This window comes from Cyprinodon tularosa, unplaced genomic scaffold (genome assembly GCF_016077235.1).
Source record: "Cyprinodon tularosa strain WSP-4 unplaced genomic scaffold, ASM1607723v1 ctg112, whole genome shotgun sequence".
Taxonomy (NCBI): Eukaryota; Metazoa; Chordata; class Actinopteri; order Cyprinodontiformes; family Cyprinodontidae; genus Cyprinodon; species Cyprinodon tularosa.
Genome location: NW_024037916.1, coordinates 1,256,167 through 1,277,197, shown reverse-complemented (window position 1 = coordinate 1,277,197; position 21,031 = coordinate 1,256,167). Strand labels below are relative to the sequence as shown.

Genomic DNA, 21,031 nt, shown 5'->3' with positions numbered 1-21,031 from the left:
GGAAGAAGCTTTTATTGGATCTGAATCCATCCAAGTGCATAAGTAGCTTTGGTGTCAATGTTAATTTTATTTAAAATCAGTTTATGTTGTCATTTTCAACAGGAAACCACAAAATAATTTCGATTGTGATTATTAGACTCGATTCTTCAATAGATTTCTAAACAAAATAAGCAAACTAATTTATAATGTATAAACTTAAGCAAAATATAATCTATAGCAGTTATGTAGTTCTGCTTTTGGTGTCACAGTACAACCATTTGATAAATTAACACAGGATGTGAGGAGACTGCTGAGAGCCTTACCCTTCTCAGCTCCCCTCACTATCCTACGCAGGGCCTTCATTGTCTGCCATATCAGAGCTGAAGCAACAGCCTGACATCACTCTGATAACCACAACTCTGAGGTCTGCTGAGGGCATTCCTCTCCTTCCATCAAAGAAAATATTAGAGTAGCCTTTAAATATTTCATTTGAAATATTACTGCTTAACCTTTCTGTTAGCTAAATGATAACATTGGGTTGAATTTACATCACAATAAAAATAATAAAAGAGCAAGGCATGCAAATGGTCACAAAAAGCATAAAATCTGTGCATCTTCAGAGAAAGTTTAGTAGAAGGAAAAGGTGTGATAGAATAACCGCAACAGGAAAACCGTGAATAAAACTTACTGATGGAGGCAATAGATGCTAAATAAATAAGTTTAAGATAAACCAACACACTTTAAATACACAGACATACACTATATTGCCAAAAGTATTTGCTCACCTGCCTTGACTCACATATGAGCTTAAGTGACATCCCGTTCCTAATCCATAGGGTTCAATATGACGTCGGTCCACCCTTTGCAGCTAGAACAGCTTCAACTCTTCTGGGAAGGCTGTCCACAAGGTTTAGGAGTGTGTTTATGGGAATTTTTGACCATTCTTCCAGAAGCGCATTTGTGAGGTCGCACACTGATGTTGGACGAGAAGGCCTGGCTCTCAGTCTCCGCTCTAATTCATCCCAAAGGTGTTCTATCGGGTTGAGGTCAGGACTCTGTGCAGGCCAGTCAAGTTCATCCACACCAGACTCTGTCATCCATGTCTTTATGGACCTTGCTTTGTGCACTGGTGCACAGTCATGTTGGAAGAGGAAGGGGCCAGCTCCAAACTGTTCCCACAAAGTTGGGAGCATGGAATTGTCCAAAATGTCTTGGTATGCTGAAGCATTCAGAGTTCCTTTCACTGGAACTAAGGGGCCAAGCCCAGCTCCTGAAAAACAACCCCACACCATAATCCCCCCTCCACCAAACTTTACACTTGGCACAATGCAGTCAGACAAGTACCGTTCTCCTGGCAACCGCCAAACCCAGACCCGTCCATCAGATTGCCAGATGGAGAAGCGCGATTCGTCACTCCAGAGAACGCGTCTCCACTGCTCTAGAGTCCAGTGGCGGCGTGCTTTACACCACCGCATCCGACGCTTAGCATTGCACTTGGTGATGTATGGCTTGGATGCAGCTGCTCGACCATGGAAACCCATTCCATGAAGCTCTCTGCGCACTGTTCTTGAGCTAATCTGAAGGCCACATGAAGTTTGGAGGTCTGTAGTGATTGACTCTGCAGAAAGTTGGCGACCTCTTCGCACTATGCGCGTCAGCATCCGCTGACCCCGCTCCGTCAGTTTACGTGGCCTACCACTTCGTGGCTGAGTTGCTGTCGTTCCCAAACACTTCCATTTTCTTATAATACAGCTGACAGTTGACTGTGGAATATTTAGGAGCGAGGAAATTTCACGACTGGATTTGTTGCACAGGTGGCATCCTATCACAGTTCCACGCTGGAATTCACTGAGCTCCTGAGAGCGACCCATTCTTTCACAAATGTTTGTAAAAACAGTCTGCATGCCTAGGTGCTTGAATTTATACACCTGTGGCCATGGAAGTGATTGGAACACCTGATTCCAATAATTTGGATGGGTGAGCAAATACTTTTGGCAATATAGTGTACGTGGGCTTTACATCTTAAGACCCCATCTGCCATCCCTTCATTGTACTCTCCATCTCTCTCATGCAAACACATAAAATGTTGACGGCAAAACTTATAACTAGGAGGTGTGATGGATTGAAATGAATCCAAGTCCCATTGTTAGAGGAGCTTTTTTGAGCTTTCCATCCATTTTCTGTTCCAGGTGCTATTTCAATATTCCTTTAATGAAATGACAAAAAAAAAATAATAAACAGAATACAGACCTGTCAACAGCAAGCATTGACCGATAGAATAACATTTTAATTTTATAATTGCAAAATATATAATGATGCAGTCTTATCAAATGGACAATAGTTTCTAAGCAAAACAAATGTCATTCAGTAAAAAGTGGGTTGGGATAACAGCTGATGAATTTATTTGACATTTTCTAAGAAATCATTCATACAATCTAAGAAGGCATTTTTTTCAGTTTTACCCTCAATCATTGAGCAAATTTATTGAGGACACAAATATAACATTTAAAAGTGAAATTATTTGATTAAACTTACTATCAAACTGACTTCAGACTATACTCAGTGAGACAAATTATCTCTATAATGGAAGCATTCTGACCCCAGACAGAATAAATCGTCATTCAAAGGGAAAAAACAAAGATTATACTTTAGTTTGCTTTACCGCCGCTGCTTGTTAACATGAATGTGTCTCCATCGCTCTCTTGTCCAGCGGCCGTTGTTCTGAACCACCTCATGAAGCAGGTCCATGAAGGCATACTCATTCCCTGAAAGCAGAGTTTCATCATCTGGAGAAGCGCCACCAGAGGGCGCTATTGACCCAGCAGAAGCTCTGTTTTCCACCCTCTGCCTGATGGTCACAGACTGCTTCTGCTTCATCTTGCTGCTGTTCCTCTGTGCAGGGTGTTCCTCTGACTTCTGCTCCTCACTGGGACCCATCGGGGCCTGACTGACAGGATCTGCATCCAGGGTCATTCCTTCTACCTCCACCACACTCACTGGACTCTCATGTGGGTTAGAGCTCCCAGAAAGTGTCCAATTCATGTTGGTTTCTTTCTCCTTTCCACTCTGATCAGAGCCGCTTGGATCCTCTATCATGATCTTCATATTATCTGAGAGCTTCATTGCTACAGTTTGTTTCCAAACAGCAAACTGATCTTCCTCCCCTTCTTCCTCTTTTCTTTTGCACCTCTCCTGCCACTGAGCTGCAGTGGGAGGCCAGGTGGAGATCCTCCTGATGGATTTACCCCTCTGTGGACCTGGACCTCCTGCACACTCTTGATCAGGGCTTGGTTTGTTCTGCACGGTACCAATACTCAGGTATGGTATAATGTCGATGTTGACATCAGAACATTCCTGATTTTCAAAAATGTTTCCCCCATCACCTTCTTTTATTGAGTCCATGGATTCAGACATTTCTGGGTTGAGTCCTCCCATCCTTCTTGCCCCACTTTGGGACACTGCGGTCTCTATAACAGCAGTTTCCAAAGGAACTTCGTTCCCAGTTTGGAAAGTAATTTTGTCCTCAGGCACATAGAAAGGAGATGAGAGGAGGATGGCGTTTGCTGATTTTGCTCTGATGCCTGTGAAGGATCTTCTCCAAAGCTCTTCTTGGCATCCCTGCATAGAGCCTTTTGCAGATTGATCCTGATTAGAAACACCGTCTCCTTCATGCTTCTTCTCTTCTTCTTGTGGACATCCAGGCCTTACAGCTTTGTTGCTGCGATTTCTTCTGTGCATGACTGCCATGAAACTCACAACAAGCAGCAGCACACAGAGGACCGCTGCACAACAGCAGAAGGATCATTTAATACATGAGAGGAAATATTTCAATTCAAAGGAACTGAAATTTTAAAGAAAATGTAAGATTACCAATAACAGTGATAAGAGCACAGACATTAGTGTTGGAAGGTGGAGGTGGACCTGAGGGCCGAGTAGAATCCCACAAACCGGTAACTCTTCCTGCCAAAAACCAAAAATGACATTAAAAACTTAGAATTGATCAAATCTCATCTGGGATTTGGATTAATTTTTTCACATTAGCAGATTTATATATATTTATATATATATTATTTTTTTGCTATGGAAGTGAGACAAAAGCCTCTGTCACCACCTGCTGGTACCACGCTTGAAATCAAGGACACCTCTGACAGGGCTTTATGTATTTTGGTTTCAACAAACATTGTGACCAATCAAAAGAGAATTAAATAGCATGAAAGTACGGATGCTTTTCTGGATTTTCTGCCAATTACTTCTTTTGAAAAGGTAAAATACATAAAAGTGCCTATTATATATTAACATTCTTTATATTAAGCCCACCTTCCTTAAAAAAATCAAATAAAAACCCTGGTCTGACTCAGTATTGTAAAACTAATGCAGTGTTTTCCTTCTGTGTAGTTAAAAAATATACCATAGAAACAAATGCTTATAAACAGTCTATGAAATGAATATATTGTGTTAAACTTACCTGGACTGCAGAGAAAAAAAACTTTTCCATGATATCCTCATTTATTTAGATCCACTGGTTTATTTGCTAAACTATTTAATATTGCAGGGTTATTTCTGTTAACTCTCGTAGTTTTAGCTTGCAGCTATTAATTCAGATAAAGGCCAAGATGAATAAAAACATTTTGAATACAGAAACTTTTATGCAAGGCCTACACAACCATGGGCTGATCCAGCAGGCAGTCAGCAACACCCTCTATCAATAAACTGAAGGAGCTGTGAAATAAAATAAATTACTTCACGGTGTGGAGAGTGGCTGGAGCTGATGCTACCAGAACCACCACAGACATTTCCTAGACTAGAGCTACTAACGACACGTTATGTGTGTTAAACAGGACCTGGACAAGAAAGAAAAGGAACTGTTGCTCAATGGCCCAAAGTCATCTTCATAGATACCAGTCAATTTAGCATTTAATTTAGATATCAAGGTCAGAGGGCCTGCAGGAAGAGTCACATACCTACAGATCTGAGAGTCTATGGAGTGTTAGAGACAAAGATGAGACCAGCAACACTAACCTGCTAAAATCACAGCAAACTGGGGTTTAACAAAATAAGCTGGTCATATTAATGGCTCCCTAAAAAGATGAAGCATTTTATGTAAAATGGGGCTCCATAAAAAATCTCAAGTCTTTGATATATTTCTGCATTGTTTTATATTGACATATTATGCTTATCCAATTAATTTGTTTGTTGTTTATAAAAAAAAAAAATCCTTTAGGTAGTAAAGTTTTCTACATCATTTAACCATAACTGCATGGTGCTGTTCATTAATATATAACCTTTACATTCAGGAAATATTCTGCATTTTCTGCTGTTAGCGGTGCGTATTATATAATCTTAATTTTTCTATAAGTATTTGTTTTAATAGCAACAACAGTGCAGCCAAAGAGGCTTTTGAGAAAAAGTACATGTAATAAAGATGTTTCTTGATTCCCATTCTAGGCTTTAAAATTAAGCCTAAAGTATTAACTTGCAAAGACCAAAATCTGACTATACTGCACATTTCAAGTGTCAAAACAGAAAGGATTTGCTATAAAACTTTAAAGAATTTCCATGAAGAAGTGAGACAGGAACACAGATGTACCGGCAGATGAAGACTGCGATGTGGCATCAGGCGCTTTGGTTGGTAAAGAGATCTCTGAGGAGAAAAATGTCGCTGAAGAGAGCGAGAGATGAAGGTGCAGAACATGCAAGTTTAAAACATTTAAACAGAAACAAGGTGAGAAACTCCACATGTACCTGTGTGAGCAGGGGTCCCTCCTGTGGCGTCAGCCGGGGAGGGCCTTTCTGTCCTTTCAATCAGGCGCGGTGTTGGAGTTTTAGCTGCAGAGTAAAGTGAGATCAACACAGATTTTTCATGGAAAGTGTTTGTTTCCCCTCTGAATCAAATGCAAAGGAGTAAAACTAAAAGACAGATGTACTGGTTAGAGTGGTCATATTCCAGGGCAGAGTTCCTGGTGTTGGAGGCGTCGAACAAACAGACACTTTCAACATTGGTCGACCTTCCAGCTGTGAAGGAGTCGCACAGGTTATACTCTCTGGATTCACCAGATGAGATGTGTCCAACTCTGAGAACGGAGAACAACTTTTAGTCGTAAAAAACTTTAAAAAAAACCTGGAGCTACTTGTGTCACACGTCACAAACCTTTCAGAGAGGCAATAAAGGCTTGGGCATCACAAGAGCAGTTCCAGGGATTCCCATGAAGGCTAATGGAGGTTAGGGACCTTAGAGAAGCCATCATCTGAAGGGGCAGCCGGGTCAGCATGTTCTCAGATAAATCCAGATCAACCATCACACTCTGGGAGCTGAAGCTCTCTGGATGGATGGTTTGGATCCCGTTTCCATTCAGCTTAAGACTCTTAAGGTTTGTGAGTCGCTTCAGGTCCGACTCCTTTAAAACTTCAATCTGATTGCGATTAAGCGACAGCTCATGGAGGGCAGCAGGGTTTCCCAACCAGTTCTGGTTGATTTTGGTCAAGCTGTTACCATCCAAGTTGAGAGTTTTTAGATTTGAAAATGAGCTGAAGGCGTTTGCAGCGATTCCTGTTATGCCACTGTTTAGGCTTTGGAACTCAGTGATGGTGGAAAGGTGTTCACTTTGCAAAACCGTGGAGTTGATTTCTCCAATATTCTTCAAACTCACAAACATGGATTCACAACCAGGGAGGAAATCTAGGTAGAGAGAAAACTTCATAAAAGTATGTTTCATTTGCTGTAGAAAACAATCCAATATGTTATGCTCAATAAAACAATTAACTTCTATGGTTTTACAGTGGTCTGCAAAAGTTTGGGCAACCTTGTTAATTTCCATGATTTTCCTTCATAAATCGTTGATTCTTAGGATAAAAAAATCAGTTAAATATATCATATAGGAGACAAACACAGTGATATTTGAGAAGTGAAATGAAGTTTATACCATTTACAGGAAGTGTGCAATAATTGTTTAAACAAAATTAGGCATGTGCATAAATTTGGGCACCACAATCAAAAAAAATAACTCAATATTTAGTAGATCCCCTTTTTGCAGAAATAACAGCTTCTAAACGCTTCCTATAGCTTCCTATGAGAGTCTGGATTCTGGTTGGAGGTATTTTGGACCATTGCTCTTTACAAAACACCTCTAATTCATTCAGGTTTGATGGTTTCCGAGCATGGACAGCTCTCTTTAAGTCACACCACAGATTTTCAATAATATTCAGGTCTGGGGACTGAGATGGCCATTCCAGAACGTTGTACTTGTTCCTCTGCATGAATGCCTTAGTAGATTTTGAGCAGCGTTTAGGGTCATTGTCCTGTTGAAAGATCCAGCCCCGGCGCAGCTTCAGCCTTGTCACTGATTCCTGGACATTGGTCTCCAGAATCTGTTGATATTTGGTGGAATCCATGCGTCCCTCAACTTTAACAAGATTCCCAGTCCCTGCACTGGCCACACAGGCCCACAGCAGGATGGAACCACCACCAAATTTTACTGTGGGCAGCAGTTGTTTTTCTAGGAATGCTGTGTTGTTTTTCCTCCATGCTTGAGGCCCCTTGTTATGTCCAAATAACTCAATTTTAGTTTCATCAGTCCACAGCACCTTATTCCAAAAGGAAGCCGGCTTGTCCAAATGTGCTTTAGCATACCTCAAGCGGCTTTGTTTGTGATGTAGGCGGAGAAAAGGATTCCTCCGCATCACTCTTGCGTGCAGCATCTCCTTGTGTAAAGTGCGCACAATAGCTGTACGATGCACAATGACTCCATCTGCAGCAAGATCATGTTGTATGTCTTTGGTGCTGGCCTGTGGGTTGACTTTGACTGTTCTAACCATTCTTCGCTTCTGTTTATCCGTGATTTTCCTTGGTCTGCCACTTCGAGCCTTAACTTGAACTGTGCCTGTGGTCTTCCATTTCCTGACTATGTTCCTAATTGTCGAAACGGACAACTGATATCTCTTAGACAGCTTTCGGTATCCTTCCCCTAATTCATGATGGTGAACAATCTTTGTTTTCAGGTCATGTGACAGTTGTTTTGAGACTCCCATGTCACTACTCTTCAGAGAAGATTCATGGAGGAGGGAAACTTACAATTGCCCCCCCTTAAATACTCTCTCATAATTGGGTTCACCTGTGTATGTAGGTCAAGGGTCGCTGAGCTTCCCAAACCAATTTTGATTTCCAATAATTGGTTCTAGAGGTTTTAAAATCAGTAAAATGACAACAGTGCCCAAATTTATGCACATGCCTAATTTTGTTTAAACAATTATTGCACACTTCCTGTAAATGGTATAAACTTCATTTCACTTCTCAAATATCACTGTTTGCCTCCTATATGATATATTTAACAGATTTTTTTTATCCGAAGAACCAACGATTTATGAAGGAAAATCATGGAAATTAACAAGGTTGCCCAAACTTTTGCAGACCACTGTAGTTTGAAGAGTAATGAAAATGACTGGGTCTGTGTCAGGTTCTTAAAAAACATTTAAATCAAACCTCAAATCACGCTTTTATCATTTAATAATTTTTTTTTATACATTAACGTGGACTTTAGAGAAGGAGCTGAAGCTGTATATTATATCTGAGAAAGCTGGGAGGGAACTTTCAAAACTGTAAAACTTTTTGAGGCAGCTGCTGATTTTCCATGAAACAAATGTACGAGCAAAATCTATCCAGCGCCGAGCTGTATAATAAAAAAAATATTTAAAATAGAGCTTCATTAAGGCTCTACAGTCCTCGCACTGAAGAAAATGTACATCTTAAGTCATTTTTTCCTAAAATAAGTGCATTTGTTCTTGAATCGAGGAGGCGAGACACTTTGCCAATGGAACAATACAATTTATATTCAAAATAAGAAAAACACAATTGCATTGTCTTATTTTAAGTACAAATTATCTAATTATCTAGTTTTCAGAGTAATAAAACACATTTTATTGGCAAATCATCTCAATTACCTGCTCAAATTAAGGCTAAATACACTTAATTTAAGAAATGTTTTACTTATATCCAGATCATTTTTGCAGTCCAGATTTTTAAGTTAAACTTAATGACAAAAAAAACAAAACAAAAAAAAACAGGAAAAAGGCAGAACAAGCACATTGCCTAAAGAGTCCCTAAAATTACAAAAAGAACAACACGATCAAAGGTGCTTCTAAATTAACAGTAAATGTCTGGAACAACATCCACTGGCAGGAGAGACCAATGTAGAGACAGAATAAACTTTTCCATATCTGGTAGAAACCAGACAGCATGCAAACTGTTAGGCACGGTAGTGGAGGGTTGATGGTTAGGGCTTGTTATACTGGGCAGCTTGTAGTCTTCTTTATTGTATTACAGAATACTTTAGAGTCAAATGGGCAACTTGGATTCAGCCTAAACCAAGCAATTAGCAGGACAAAGATCCCAAACAGCAGCAGATGTATAACATTGCGGCTGAAAAAGAAAAATAACTGAAGGTGAATTCATGGCTAAACCACAAAAGCTTAAACTGAGGAGGGAATGCTATGGATGAGCTGTACAGGAAAAAAAGAGCAGCAGAGCTCAGTGCACTGAAGAAATGCTAGGTTTTAGTCATTAAACAAATTAGGGTTTGACTTCCATCATTTTGATGCCCATGGTCTGTTTATTCAGCATTAAAATCTTCCCAAATAAAAAGTGTCTGACAGCAGAAACCTCTCTGACCAATCAGATACTGTAAGGCCAATTTCAAAGAGTTCCAGTTCCTCCAGAATTTCTCAAAGTAAAGCATTTTTTAATCTGGTTTGAAGGCAGTTTGCTAAATTTTGGACTGGTTCAAAGTTAAAAAAGTTCTCACTTGTTAGAGCGTCCGAGCAGACCAAAACATTTTTCACCTTTTGACAGGGGTGGCTGAGATGAACACTTCCCAGCAACAGAGCGAGAGCCACCACACCTGTGGAAGCATACAGCATCAATCACATTTTATATCAAAAATCAGCTGCAGCATTAGATCACTCACCCTTCATTCTGAGCTGGCAGAGTGCAGATCTTTGTTTGACTCTGGATGGACAGTTTAGAGTTTGATAGTTATGTCATCGCCTGAACAACCAGGATTGGTTACCAAGGAGGATCACGCCTCACCATGGTTATGAAGCTGGCGTTAAAGCCGCGGTTCCAGTTGGGCAGCAGAGTGAGCTGCAGTTTGAACATGGGGAGGTCCAAAAGGTGTTTTAATGACTTTACTTACATACCTCTAGATAAATTTTTCCCGTTTGCTCTGTGAAAACCAAGCAGCATCAGTTTTCTGACAAAAATCCCAGTAAGAAAATGCAGTGGCATGAAGAACCAAACCAAAAAAGTGAAGTTAGTGTGGTGCCAGAAAAACTAAAAAATAAAAAAACATTAATAGTGATGGTCAAAAACAAGAAAGAAATGGAAAAAAGTGACTTTTATTCACTTGGGAAATTTATTCAGTGCTTCCATTTTAAAATAAATAGATGACATGGGATCAAAGGTAAAAATCAAACACGGATGAAAAGTACACTAGTGTAACAAAAAAAAAGGTGATCAAATGCCAATACAATCTTTTAGTTATAACATAAAAATATACTTTCATACATTTAAAGACCACTTTGCGGCCGCCCCCCAAAAGACATCAAAATGCAGCAAACGATTCATCAAGTATCGAGTGGCTTTTGGAGAGACAGCAGTAGTAACGCGTCAGTGGAGGCCCTTCAGCTTGTAGTCATCAGGATTCAATCTTTAGTGTTGGATTTTTAACCAAACAGCAGTGTTACCAATCAAGTTTGTCATTTCAATGCCCTTTTAAAAGACAAACTAATGCAACCCGACAGATAGTAAAGTGCTTGTGCGACACTTCCGGTTGTTCTCGAGGCCAACGAATGGTTTATTTAACAAAAAGAAGAAGCATTTTCAACGGTTTCGCCAAGACAGTGAAGAAGAGACGATGTGGCAGTGCTTGTCAACACCTTGGAGGAATGCTCTTTAATGTTGGAACACAACTGAACCACAAACCCTTTGCGAGAGGATATCAAATACTGTCACTGGAGCTGAGCAGGAAGCACCCTTCGAAACGAGGAGGGGGTCCTCCCCGCCCGTGTGAATAAAGACGGGACACGAATACTCAGAGGAGTTACATTGCATGAAAAGAAGCCGTTGACAAGTATTCATGAGTGCACCTTTGTACAGGATGATTCAGGAGTGCCCGGTGGAGAGAAAATAAAACAACAAAGCTCTAAACATCAGAGAAATCCCGTTATGATAAAAACACATAACGCCTTCGTAAACTGGAACAATTCTTCCATGACAAAAATATTTTAAAAAGCTAAAGAAAACAAACAAAATAAAGAGCATTTTTTTGTCAAGCCCTGTCAACAACCCCCCTTCTTCAAAACATCCAGAAAACAGAAAACGGGATGTTTTAACAAATAAAAGGGTCCTTAAAATAATCAGAGCCGTTTTTATTTCTGACACACAAACCCGCTGCTACACCATCAGTTAAAAAGCAGCGGAATAAAAACACCTAATAGTACCATGATGTATGAGAAAGGCAAATGGATGTGACTAGAAGGAGAACCGGTTAGAACCGCCCTCCCCGTCAGACAGAAAGAAGATGGTTCTGAGCAGCAAACCACTGATGTCAGCCTGACGATGCAGCTTCCTGTAGAATCAGAAACGGCCCTAAACGGGTCAAACGAATGTCTCCACCTTCAGGCCTGAATTATCCAGAAGAGGAAGGGTGTTAGGTTTTAGGTTTCAACCATGACGGCGCTGAACTAAGAAATATTTCATGTCAAAATGGAGGTTCTCCCACATGCTTGCTTCATAACAACCAACATCAACCTGAAGCTATCCCTGTGACATCACAGTAGATATTCAGACTGTGCTGGGCGGGGAGGCGGGATGATGGATCTAAAACCAGTCTATTTCCCCATTTTCTTTGGCACAGCACCTCTCTTGGCCTGCCACAGGTGGTTGTGGATGGTCAAGGCGTCCACGCTGACTGACACCGTCTTGGCAGGGATGACGGTGAACTGTTTGCGATCTGAGCTGTACTTGTACAGCTTGTCGATCATCTTCTTGCTGATGCTCTTGGGTCCGGTGCCCGTCAGCTTATGGATCTCCTCGGTGTCAGGGAAGTACGAGTAGAGCGCCCGGAACTGGCAGCCGCCGTCACGAAACAGGATCATCAGGTGGTTGGATTCGCATTTCTCCAGCTCCTGATAATGGAGCACAGACAAAATAAAACTAATGAAAACAACAATCCTGGTTCAAAACATTGGAAGGAAGAAAAACCAAAAGATCATACTGGTTGGTTTTTAAACTGTCCTGCTTAATGACACTTAATGTTTTTAAGCTTCCCTTTCTTTTCAAATGAATGGAAAACTGTGATGTTCATCGGTGTTTAGCTCTCTTCACTCGATCAATAAGTCAAACCCAGTGCAAACAGTTACATTCAGTATCTGACAAACAGGAACAAAGCAGCAAGGTTCTAGATCAGGTCGTGTAAAGATATTTAAAGCTGGGTTGGGCTGGAAAACAATCCAGGAATGCCTGGATTAGTTATTAAACAGCAGCAAACTTTAACTATGCCTCACCTCAACTGACAGGTAAGGGGAGCAATAACCAGAAAAATTTGTATGGACAGTTAATCTAAGCTGCAGAACTGACCTCCAGGATCTGGTTCTTCTGGGGCTCATTGACTTTCCCTGCCAGGCAGCAGTGAGAGATTGCATTATGTATGATTGGCTTATTTGACTTTGCACTCGGCTCCTTGAATAGTTTAGGACCTAAAAAAGAAAAAAAGAAAAGAATAACATTATAAGGAAGCAAAACAAGACTGATAAATCGGAATAAAATGAAGATAAAAAAAATGACCAAAAACAACAATAAAACCAAACAAAGATTAGATTGGCCTAATTTTTCAATACGAATTCAGAGCTGTTGAAACTACAAACTAAAGCCAGAGGAGATCTGAGTCTCTCTCTCACCAGTGTATTCTGCCATGGAGGTGATGGAGGATGCAGTGGAGCCGTTGTCCCAGTCTCTCTCTGCGGCTCGGCTGTTGTTACGACTGCCTGGAAACGACTCCACTGAGTCACAGCTGGACATGGAAAGAAAAAAAAAAGGAAAAGATAATTCATTAATCAACAGATCAACAATTAACAAGCTTACAAATACAAATGCAATCAGTTTGTAATTTACCGCTGAGAGCCGGCTCCTCCGGAGTTGACGCTGTCGGCTTCGTTTGTAGCTGCAGAGGCCAGAGACAGATTGGAGCCTGACTGGGCGTTGCTCAGGTTGTCAGCTGCAAGCAACAAATAAGAGCATCAAGATTTAATTATGCAGCCATTTGTTAAGCTTTTTACCAAAGCAGACAGAAAAGATGTGAATCAGAAGCAGACTAAAGAGAAAAAAGGTGAAGTTTCTTACGTGTGGAAGAGCACTTGGAGAAATGATCACTGGATTCCTCTCTGATGACCGCCTTGTGTTTGTGTTTCTGCTTGGGTTTGGGTGTTTTGGGTTTCACCAGGCCTTGCTCCTCTAACATCTCCTGCTGCTTCCTCCGTAGGTACTCCTGCTTTATTAGCTCCCTTCGCGTCTTCTCCTCCTCTTTACGCAGACGCTCCTCCTCTGCCTTTCGTCTAGTCGAAATGAAACGTACATTTCAGCGCTCTGTGGAGTGATACGACACCTGTGCTGTCGCTGAGGAAGTGAGCTACCTGGCTTCGTCCCGTTTCAGTTCGGACTCTGCCTCTAGTTGCTGTTTGCGGATGCGAGCCTCTTCAGCTTTCTTCTGTTGTTTCAGCAGGAATGCCGCCCGCTTCTTAGCAAGTTCGTCTTCGGCTTTCTGCTCATCCTGGAACATGGAAAATTATATACACCATTTCATCAATTTGTCTTTAAAAATTGGGCATTTTTTCCACATTTAACCTTCAGCATTGATGTTCAGTAGTTGCTGAAGTGTTGACTGCCTTTAACTGTAGTAGAGGAAAGAGTTATGAAATAACGGAATGTATTTTTCCATCCTGCTCCTCCTGGAAGCATAAAACATTTCCTACTTTTTGAAGCGTTTAGGAACACTGCATTAAGACCAGAACTAAAAATGTTTTCCAAATGCTTCATGATCCATCATGAAGAAAGAAAGATTTTCCGCTTTACCTTAAAGAAGAAGCCCAGGACAGACTTCTGCTCTCCATCGCCATCCTCCATCTGTCTGTCCTCAGATGCCTCCTCTTCCTCGGGGGCCTTCAGCTCAGACAGATCCACCTCTATGAGGTGGGCTTTGCTGCGCTGCGCCTCTTCTGAAGACACGCCCTCTTTCCCTTGCGATCTGTGCTCTCCCTCTCTCTGCGAACCAGGCAGGCACTCGTCCAACAGTTCTGGAGCAGAGAGAGAGGTCAGGTCCACGCGGGTCGGCAGGCGCATGTTGGCCTCGTCGTGAAGGCGAAAGGTGGCGCTCCTGATGTGCCCGGATCCCGGTCTGTCCATGATCTCTGCGGGTGTGGGTCTTTTGGGGCTGCCGGGCTGCTCAGCTCTAGGGGACCTGCCCCCTGCTAACTGCCGTGGGTTTGGGAATGTCTCGGATCCCCCTTGAGAAGGCGTGGGGGTCCTGGGGGCCTGTCGGCTCTGGTCCTTAGCAAACTTTAACTCAGAGGGCTTTGACCTGGAGCTCCGGCCCGAGCTTAGCTTGGGGGGTTTCCTGGTTGGAGCGCTGCTTGTCCCAGAGAGGTGCTCCACAAAGTGAAAGCCTCCTCCTGCCTTAGAGTCTCCATTCTTATCTCCTGTGTGAGGAGGAGGAGGTGGAGCGGCACCAGCTGGGGATTGTACATTCTGTTTCATCAGCATCTCCTGCTGCAGTGACAGCTGCATCATCTGCTGCTGGATGCTGCCGATGGCCTCGTTCAGCAGCTCGATGGAGCGGCTGCACTCGTTCAGGTCCAACTCTTCATCTAGATAAAAGCTTCCACTGTTTCCCTTCTTGTCTGCTTCTAAGGCACCTGGAGGGCCCATCCCCTCTCCCTCCTTCTCCCCCCGCAGGGTATCAACACACATATCGTCTTTACTTAAGGGTCCTTTCTCCCCATTCAGCTCGTCTTTACAGATGTCGGCTTTTAGTGAGCTGGGTAACGTGTCGCTTCTTCCTCCACCTTTCTTAACGATGTGCAGAAAGGCTGCTTTCCCCAGCTTCTGCCTCTGCCGCGCTGCCAGCACCTCCATCTTCTTCTTCTGGTGCTCGATGGCGCGGCGCTTCTCCTCTAGCTGCATCCGGAGCTGAACGATTTCAGAGGCCAGCACATTTGTACCGCCCTCACCCGGGCGAGAGCATCCCCCTGAGGGAGACGACGGGCTCTGATCTCTCTTGATTCTCCAGGAATTGGACAGGGGCCCGCTGCTCTCTGATCCGTCTGGAGTGGTCCTCTGAGAGCTGGAGGCACTGGAGCGCAGGTCATGATTGCTGCCGAAGCGCTGCTGCTGAGCTTTACGCTCAGCGAAGGATGTCATGCGCACGCTGCCGCTAGCCATGCTACTAGCTTGGGAGTGTGTGCTGAGGCAGGGGCTGGAGCGTCCACTGCCTCCATTGAAGTCCTTGTCTTCATGTTCTTTAACATTCAGGTCCTCCTGGAGCTTGGCTGATTCTTCTTCATCAGCGTCGCTGTAAGCTTTCCTCGGATGGTTCGAGTGTTTAGTGGTCAGAGCTTCATCCAGATCTTCTTCCTCCTCATCCAGGTCTCCTAGCTCAGCCTCTGGGCCATTGATATTCTTTGGTTCCTCAGAATCTGAATGGAGGTAGAAACCTTCAGCCGTTTCTCTGCTGGTGAGGACTGGTCTGAAATCAGACTGCCGCTGCTCCTCTGGCAGAATGTCCTCCTTGCCTGGAGGAGAAACCTGGCTGAGATCAGACGGGGCTTTTCTTCGGACTGCGGCAGAAGGTCCATCTCCTCGGCGTAAAGAGCCCCTACCTGCTGAGCGAGCCCCCTCCCCACTCTCCTCCTCTTTGTTCAGGCAGACAGACTTCTCCTTAGCTGTTTTCAGGACAGCAGGCATCAGTGGTTCCAGGTAAAAGCCCTCAGAAGCAGCTTTGGCTCCTGCTCCTGCTGTATCCACCCGTTTTGGGATAGTGGAGGCATCAGTCCTGGAAACAACTAAAGTTTCTTCCCCGTCCTCCATGTTGACATTACTCAGAAGATTGTGGCCGTTGATTCTTCTCATGGCAGCGATTGACGACTGCTGGACGGCGCCCTGATGTTTGGGCGTGATGTTGGTGATGTTGGATGCCAGGCTGTCCTTACTAATTGAGCGAGCCAGACTCACGCTATCCCCAGAGGCCACGTCTGCGTCGCTGTCAGTGGCTGAGTGGAGCATGAAGGGGCTGAGCGTAGACAGGGGTCTGAAAAAAAGGAGAACATTTATTATGTTCACTTTATTTTTACAGGCCAATGGTTACCTTTACTGGAGCCTGAACTATTTCCTCTCAACAGTTTGTTTTCTCTAAATCTGACAGGAAACAAAAGTATTCCCACAGCAAGATGATGCCACCTCCGTGTTTTCTGAACCATTTTGTATTCTTGCACATCTTCCCCATAACCAGCCATCTCTAGCCTCACCTATGAATGTCTGCAGCTAATGTTACTGTGAATTTCCACGTTGACTTTCCTGGTCAGACAGTCAGTCCAAGATGGTGGTGTCAAACCTTTATCACACTCACAGGCAGCATCTATTTGATTTGACTTTTTAATACAAAACTTAACAGGTTTTCCTGTTGAACAAACAATTAATCCCAGTAATGGGAATAGGAGAACTCTTTCTGTATTCAGGCAGGGTTTTAAATACTCTGCATTAAAAAGCTGCTTAACGTTCAATGTTATGTTATCTACAAAAACCCAAAACATTAAGAAACAGACCTTGTAAATCCCGTTATTGTCCCACAATGTGTAAATTCTGCATTTTGACCCTCCCTTTTGGAGCAGTGGGCTGCCATCGAGTGGCTGCAGGGGAGCAATCAGGGGTTTTGCTCAGAGACTCAGAGTGGAGACTGTGGGGAATCGAACCGGTTACCTGCAACCTTCTCAGAGCACAGGCACACTCCTCTAACCACTAGGCCAACACTGTTCTGTACCTAAGATTTTTTATTTTAAAATTTTGCCACCAGTTCTTGATTCCATTCATTCAGTTACCTTCAGATAGGAGGAATTATAGGAGTTATCGGCTAAATCTACTTTAAATATCTCCATGGTTTCATCATTCATATGTTTGCAATCTTAAATCTCTATCAAGTTTTGTTTTTGCAAATGTTTCAAAACAAACTTACCAGTTCTTCGCAGAACAGCTGTAGAAATACATCGACTTAATTCACAAAAAGATGGACTCTTTTTTTAGATTACCACTGACAAATACTGGCCACAGATTCCTGTAGGGGTACAGTGGAAAATTTTTCCTTCCACTATTTTTTCTCCCTTTATATTTATTCAGATTTTTCATTATACAGAGCTAACATGCCATGAGAGCCGCCACAAAACACTAACTTAAACTAAGGTTATAACATTTTAGTTATTAGTACCCAGATGATGTCAGCTCACACATAATCCAGGAGAGGCCTCCATGTCCACATTGGCATGCATGTTATTACATTTCTGAATGGCATGCTTCTTTGTGGAGGTCAATCATGTAAAAACCCAATAAAATGTGGCAAAAATTGAAATTCTTTGGGGTGTGAATACTTTTTCAGGGTACTGTGAATACTTGTATTTTGGTGAAGCACCTTTGCCTTTTGTCGGTCCACGTTGCAGCAGATCCTCTGAGTTGTTGTTTGTCCATCTGTGTCAGGGAGTTGGACCGGTTTCTTGGACCTAGAGCAAAAATAAAAAACGTCCAATAAGAACATGAACCAGATCCTTCATTCTTATGCCCAATTTGCACTGTGCGATCATCGGCCGCCCAACCTTTCTCTTGGATTATTTCTTTATGCACTTTTACCAGACTTTGATGCGCTTTATAATGGACATTTTGCAGAACTTTCTCATTTATTAATTAAAGGACATAAATGTTTGATCAAACATTTTCAATCTACAGAACTCATTCATTTAGTATTAGTAAATGAATGAATAAACATTCAGCAGGCTGATGTTTATTTTTCTAATACTGCCCATAAAGGTGAGATATACCTGGTCTTAACTTCTCTCTGTAAACTAGCATCCCAACTGGCTCTCTTTTCCCCAGACACATGATTCATTTTCCCTCTTTGTAATTTGTATGGATGTCAAGCAGCACAGATAAATGTCACCCTGATCTGGTGCAGGCTTGGAAAGTCGCTTATTGTTTAGTAGGTAACAGTGACAGTGCGAGGTTCAAGCATCAAATTTGAAGTGGAGGCAGAGATGAATAGTTGCACATAATTTAGTCTGTCATGCAATAATAGTATAAGATTTATTTTTTTTAAATTGCACAGTGTAGGAAGGACAGTCTTGTATTTACCTCCGCTGTCATCACCTTGCTGCTTCTGTTGTCTCTGCCTGAGAGGGAGCAGTGGGTGTGAGGGACTGAAGGTGGGACCCCCTTTACTGAGAGCAAACAAAACAAACACAAACAGTAAAACCTCCAGTGCAAAAAAATAAATAAAAAAATAAAAATAAAAAAAACCAAGACAAACAATTTTCTCACAAGGTATAACAGAGACAACATTTTAACAGCTGGAATGAGTTTCGATAATCGAATAAATAACACAGATAGGGCTGAAACAATCAACTGGATTAATCCTGATTAATATAATATATTAATATAAAATATATTGAAATAATCGTCAACTAATTCAATAATTGATTAATTGTTAACTGGAGTATGGAGACTTTAAACCAGGCCTTTAACTGACAGGGCAACCAAATTAGAGCAATACTTATACCAAAGCTGTAAAAATATATGTAAATGTTTTGCATTTAAGATGAAAAAACATTTTCAACTGTCAATATGTTCTATCCAGAACTTGTCGAGTTGAAATGTTTTAGTTTCCCCTTGTTGAATTTCCTAAATAAAAAATCTTCTTTAAGGAACCTTTGGCTATCCATTTAATAATCGATTATTTGAAAAAATAGTGAACAGATAAATCGATTTGCAAAATAATCATTGGTTGCAGCCCTAGACACAGAAGTACACTGAACTGGAAAAAGGATGATAAGGGGAATGTAAAGAAAGATGAGAAAAGACTTACAGAGGGTCAGAGCCTTCAGGGTGCAGGAAGTACCTGTTACAGACTTCAGGGCTGCTCTGGTTCTCTGTCACGCCAGGACTGGTCAGAAAGCTGCGCTTGGTGGCGTTAGAGATGGGCACTGACGGACGGGCACTCTTGGGATGAGCTATGGCTCGAGCTAAACAGAAAACGGTAAATGATTAGAACTTTAAATAATGCTGCATGTTGAGCGGAGCTGAAACCTTGCATTAAATCCCCTCCTCCTGAGAGGTAAGATTGACTGGATGCGATTCCTACCATCTTTAAACTCTTGAAGGTCTCTGGGTTGAACAAACTCTGGTTTGACAGTCTCAAACCACCAGAACAGTTCAGCGATGAACACCATGACGTTGTGCTGCAGAGAGAGTGAGAAGCATGGACAGGAGGGTTGGCATTCAAAAGGAAGGGAAACAGCTGGATTGTTTTGGTAAAGAAACTCTAAATCCTTCAGGTTTGGTACCTTGAGAACAAGCGGTGAATAGAGCATGTCCTCCATCGTCAGATAGCAGCTTTTATTCAGATATTCGCTGGCAAACTCTCTCAGCAGCTGGATGTTGTACAGACTATCAGCGATGGAGGGAACTTCCTTCAGGCAAATATCTGATCAGAGAGGCAGAGAGCGAGTCGGGTCAGATCAGGATACAGCTCAATGACCTCACGGCTGGAAACATCACACTGGGCACAGAGGAACCTTTGGCCATATGCGCCTAATAAAAATAGCATCACACATGGATGCTACATTCAGTGTGGTGCTGTCAAGTGTTTCCTACCTTCTAGCTTCATGATATCAGGGCAGTAGAAATGAACCACGGCGAGCAGTGCAGCTCCATCACAAACGTCCCTCATGAGGTCCTCCAGCAGGGGGAAGAAGGGCAGCTGGCGACCGGACGCATGCTCTCGGCGGTACCGGACCTAACCAGCAGGGGGAGATGTTCAGGCTTTCAAAAAATAGAAACAAATATCATCCCTAAAGTAACAAGAGGCAGAGCTTTGAATTAATGCCGAGTCTGAAAGGCATCAATCAAAGCAGCTCAAAAGCAACTGATGAAGGCAGTGGGTCAGGGTTCCCCCAGGAAAACAAAGGTTGTCATTTTAGAAACCTCTTTGAAATTGAACAATAATCTACCAGATTAGGGAGAACCCTGAAGAACTGGTTAGCTGGGAGATGGAGGTGAAGGTGTTAGATTGTGGCATGTACATCAGAGAGGAAGGTCAGCCTCTGGTTGTTAAGCAGATCGCTGCAGAGGAAACCCAGTTTAACTACGCTGCACGAAGCAGCTGACTGGGATGGAAACTGGACTAATCACTGGCCCACTTAGAGACAGCGAGGGAAATCAGCACTGGGTGTCCAGCGTCACAGTTACTGCAAATACTAAAAAAAAAAGCTGATGATAAAAGGTCTGTTTAGCCTTTTATTCGTGGGATTTTAATAAAAATAAACTCCTTAGATACATCACTGCTATTTGGAGACATTCATATGGTTCAATGTTTGTAAAGTTTTAACCACAAACTTTAAAAACTTCCATTTGATTTTATTCGATAAACCAACACTTGGTGCATAACTTTGGGAAATGAAAACAAAGTATGGATTTTAGTCAAATGCTTTTTTTTTAAAGCAGTTAGAAAAATCTGAAGAAAAATAAAAATGTAGTAAAGGAGGTTTGGCTCAGATACAATAAACATTTAGTAACCTACTGATGAATCGTTCTGAAATCCATACATTATCTTTAACTCCAGTGTTTTGCACTCCTTTATGTTAAACTTAGCTTAATTTAAGAATAAAAATACCCTGATATTTGTGGTTGCGACAGTAAAACAGTGAAAAGGTCCAAGAGGTATTTTTGACACAATCAGATGATCAATATTAGTGA

The 21,031-nt window shown here is 42.2% G+C and overlaps 2 protein-coding genes across 6 annotated transcripts in view; both read right to left on the bottom strand.

The window, feature by feature from the left end:
- Positions 1 to 1,993: 1,993 nt before the first annotated feature.
- On the bottom strand, positions 1,994 to 10,220 carry LOC119793203. 2 transcript variants are annotated; one of them, XM_038300254.1, is made up of 8 exons: positions 9,936 to 10,220; positions 9,774 to 9,869; positions 6,128 to 6,655; positions 5,904 to 6,050; positions 5,722 to 5,805; positions 5,567 to 5,638; positions 3,850 to 3,939; positions 1,994 to 3,761 (listed from the first exon to the last, which is right to left on the bottom strand). In XM_038300254.1, exons 1-8 carry the CDS (start codon positions 9,940 to 9,942, stop codon positions 2,638 to 2,640), a joined length of 2,148 nt encoding a protein of 715 aa, XP_038156182.1. In that variant the 5' UTR covers positions 9,943 to 10,220; the 3' UTR covers positions 1,994 to 2,637. The 2 variants fall into 2 exon arrangements, with proteins under 2 accessions (XP_038156182.1, XP_038156173.1); XM_038300245.1 differs by having other exon boundaries at positions 9,774 to 10,220.
- A 585-nt stretch (positions 10,221 to 10,805) lies between these two features.
- Positions 10,806 to 21,031, bottom strand: part of camsap1b (calmodulin regulated spectrin-associated protein 1b) — a 33,154-nt gene continuing 22,928 nt past the window's right edge. For 2 of the 4 annotated variants that reach the window (XM_038300226.1, XM_038300217.1), the window contains exons 6-18: positions 19,931 to 20,072; positions 19,621 to 19,760; positions 19,419 to 19,515; positions 19,143 to 19,299; positions 18,413 to 18,498; positions 17,700 to 17,787; positions 14,099 to 16,328; positions 13,660 to 13,796; positions 13,370 to 13,581; positions 13,142 to 13,244; positions 12,928 to 13,040; positions 12,608 to 12,726; positions 10,806 to 12,156 (exon numbers count right to left, since the gene is read on the bottom strand). In XM_038300226.1, the coding sequence (XP_038156154.1) occupies positions 11,860 to 12,156; positions 12,608 to 12,726; positions 12,928 to 13,040; positions 13,142 to 13,244; positions 13,370 to 13,581; positions 13,660 to 13,796; positions 14,099 to 16,328; positions 17,700 to 17,787; positions 18,413 to 18,498; positions 19,143 to 19,299; positions 19,419 to 19,515; positions 19,621 to 19,760; positions 19,931 to 20,072 (3,921 nt within the window). In that variant the 3' untranslated portion in view covers positions 10,806 to 11,859. The remainder of the gene's footprint in view (positions 12,157 to 12,607; positions 12,727 to 12,927; positions 13,041 to 13,141; positions 13,245 to 13,369; positions 13,582 to 13,659; positions 13,797 to 14,098; positions 16,329 to 17,699; positions 17,788 to 18,412; positions 18,499 to 19,142; positions 19,300 to 19,418; positions 19,516 to 19,620; positions 19,761 to 19,930; positions 20,073 to 21,031) is intronic. The other 2 variants (XM_038300208.1, XM_038300233.1) reach the window with 2 other exon arrangements.

Coding starts and splice junctions, on each gene's coding strand:
- LOC119793203 (XM_038300245.1), bottom strand. CDS start 9,888: ATGCTGTATGCTTCCACAGGTGTGGTGGCTCTCGCTCTGTTGCTGGGA. Junction 6,051..6,127: donor CTTTATTGCCTCTCTGAAAG/GTTTGTGACGTG, acceptor CTCCGTTCTCAG/AGTTGGACACATCTCATCTG. Junction 3,940..5,566: donor ATCGCAGTCTTCATCTGCCG/GTACATCTGTGT, acceptor GGTTTTTGGCAG/GAAGAGTTACCGGTTTGTGG.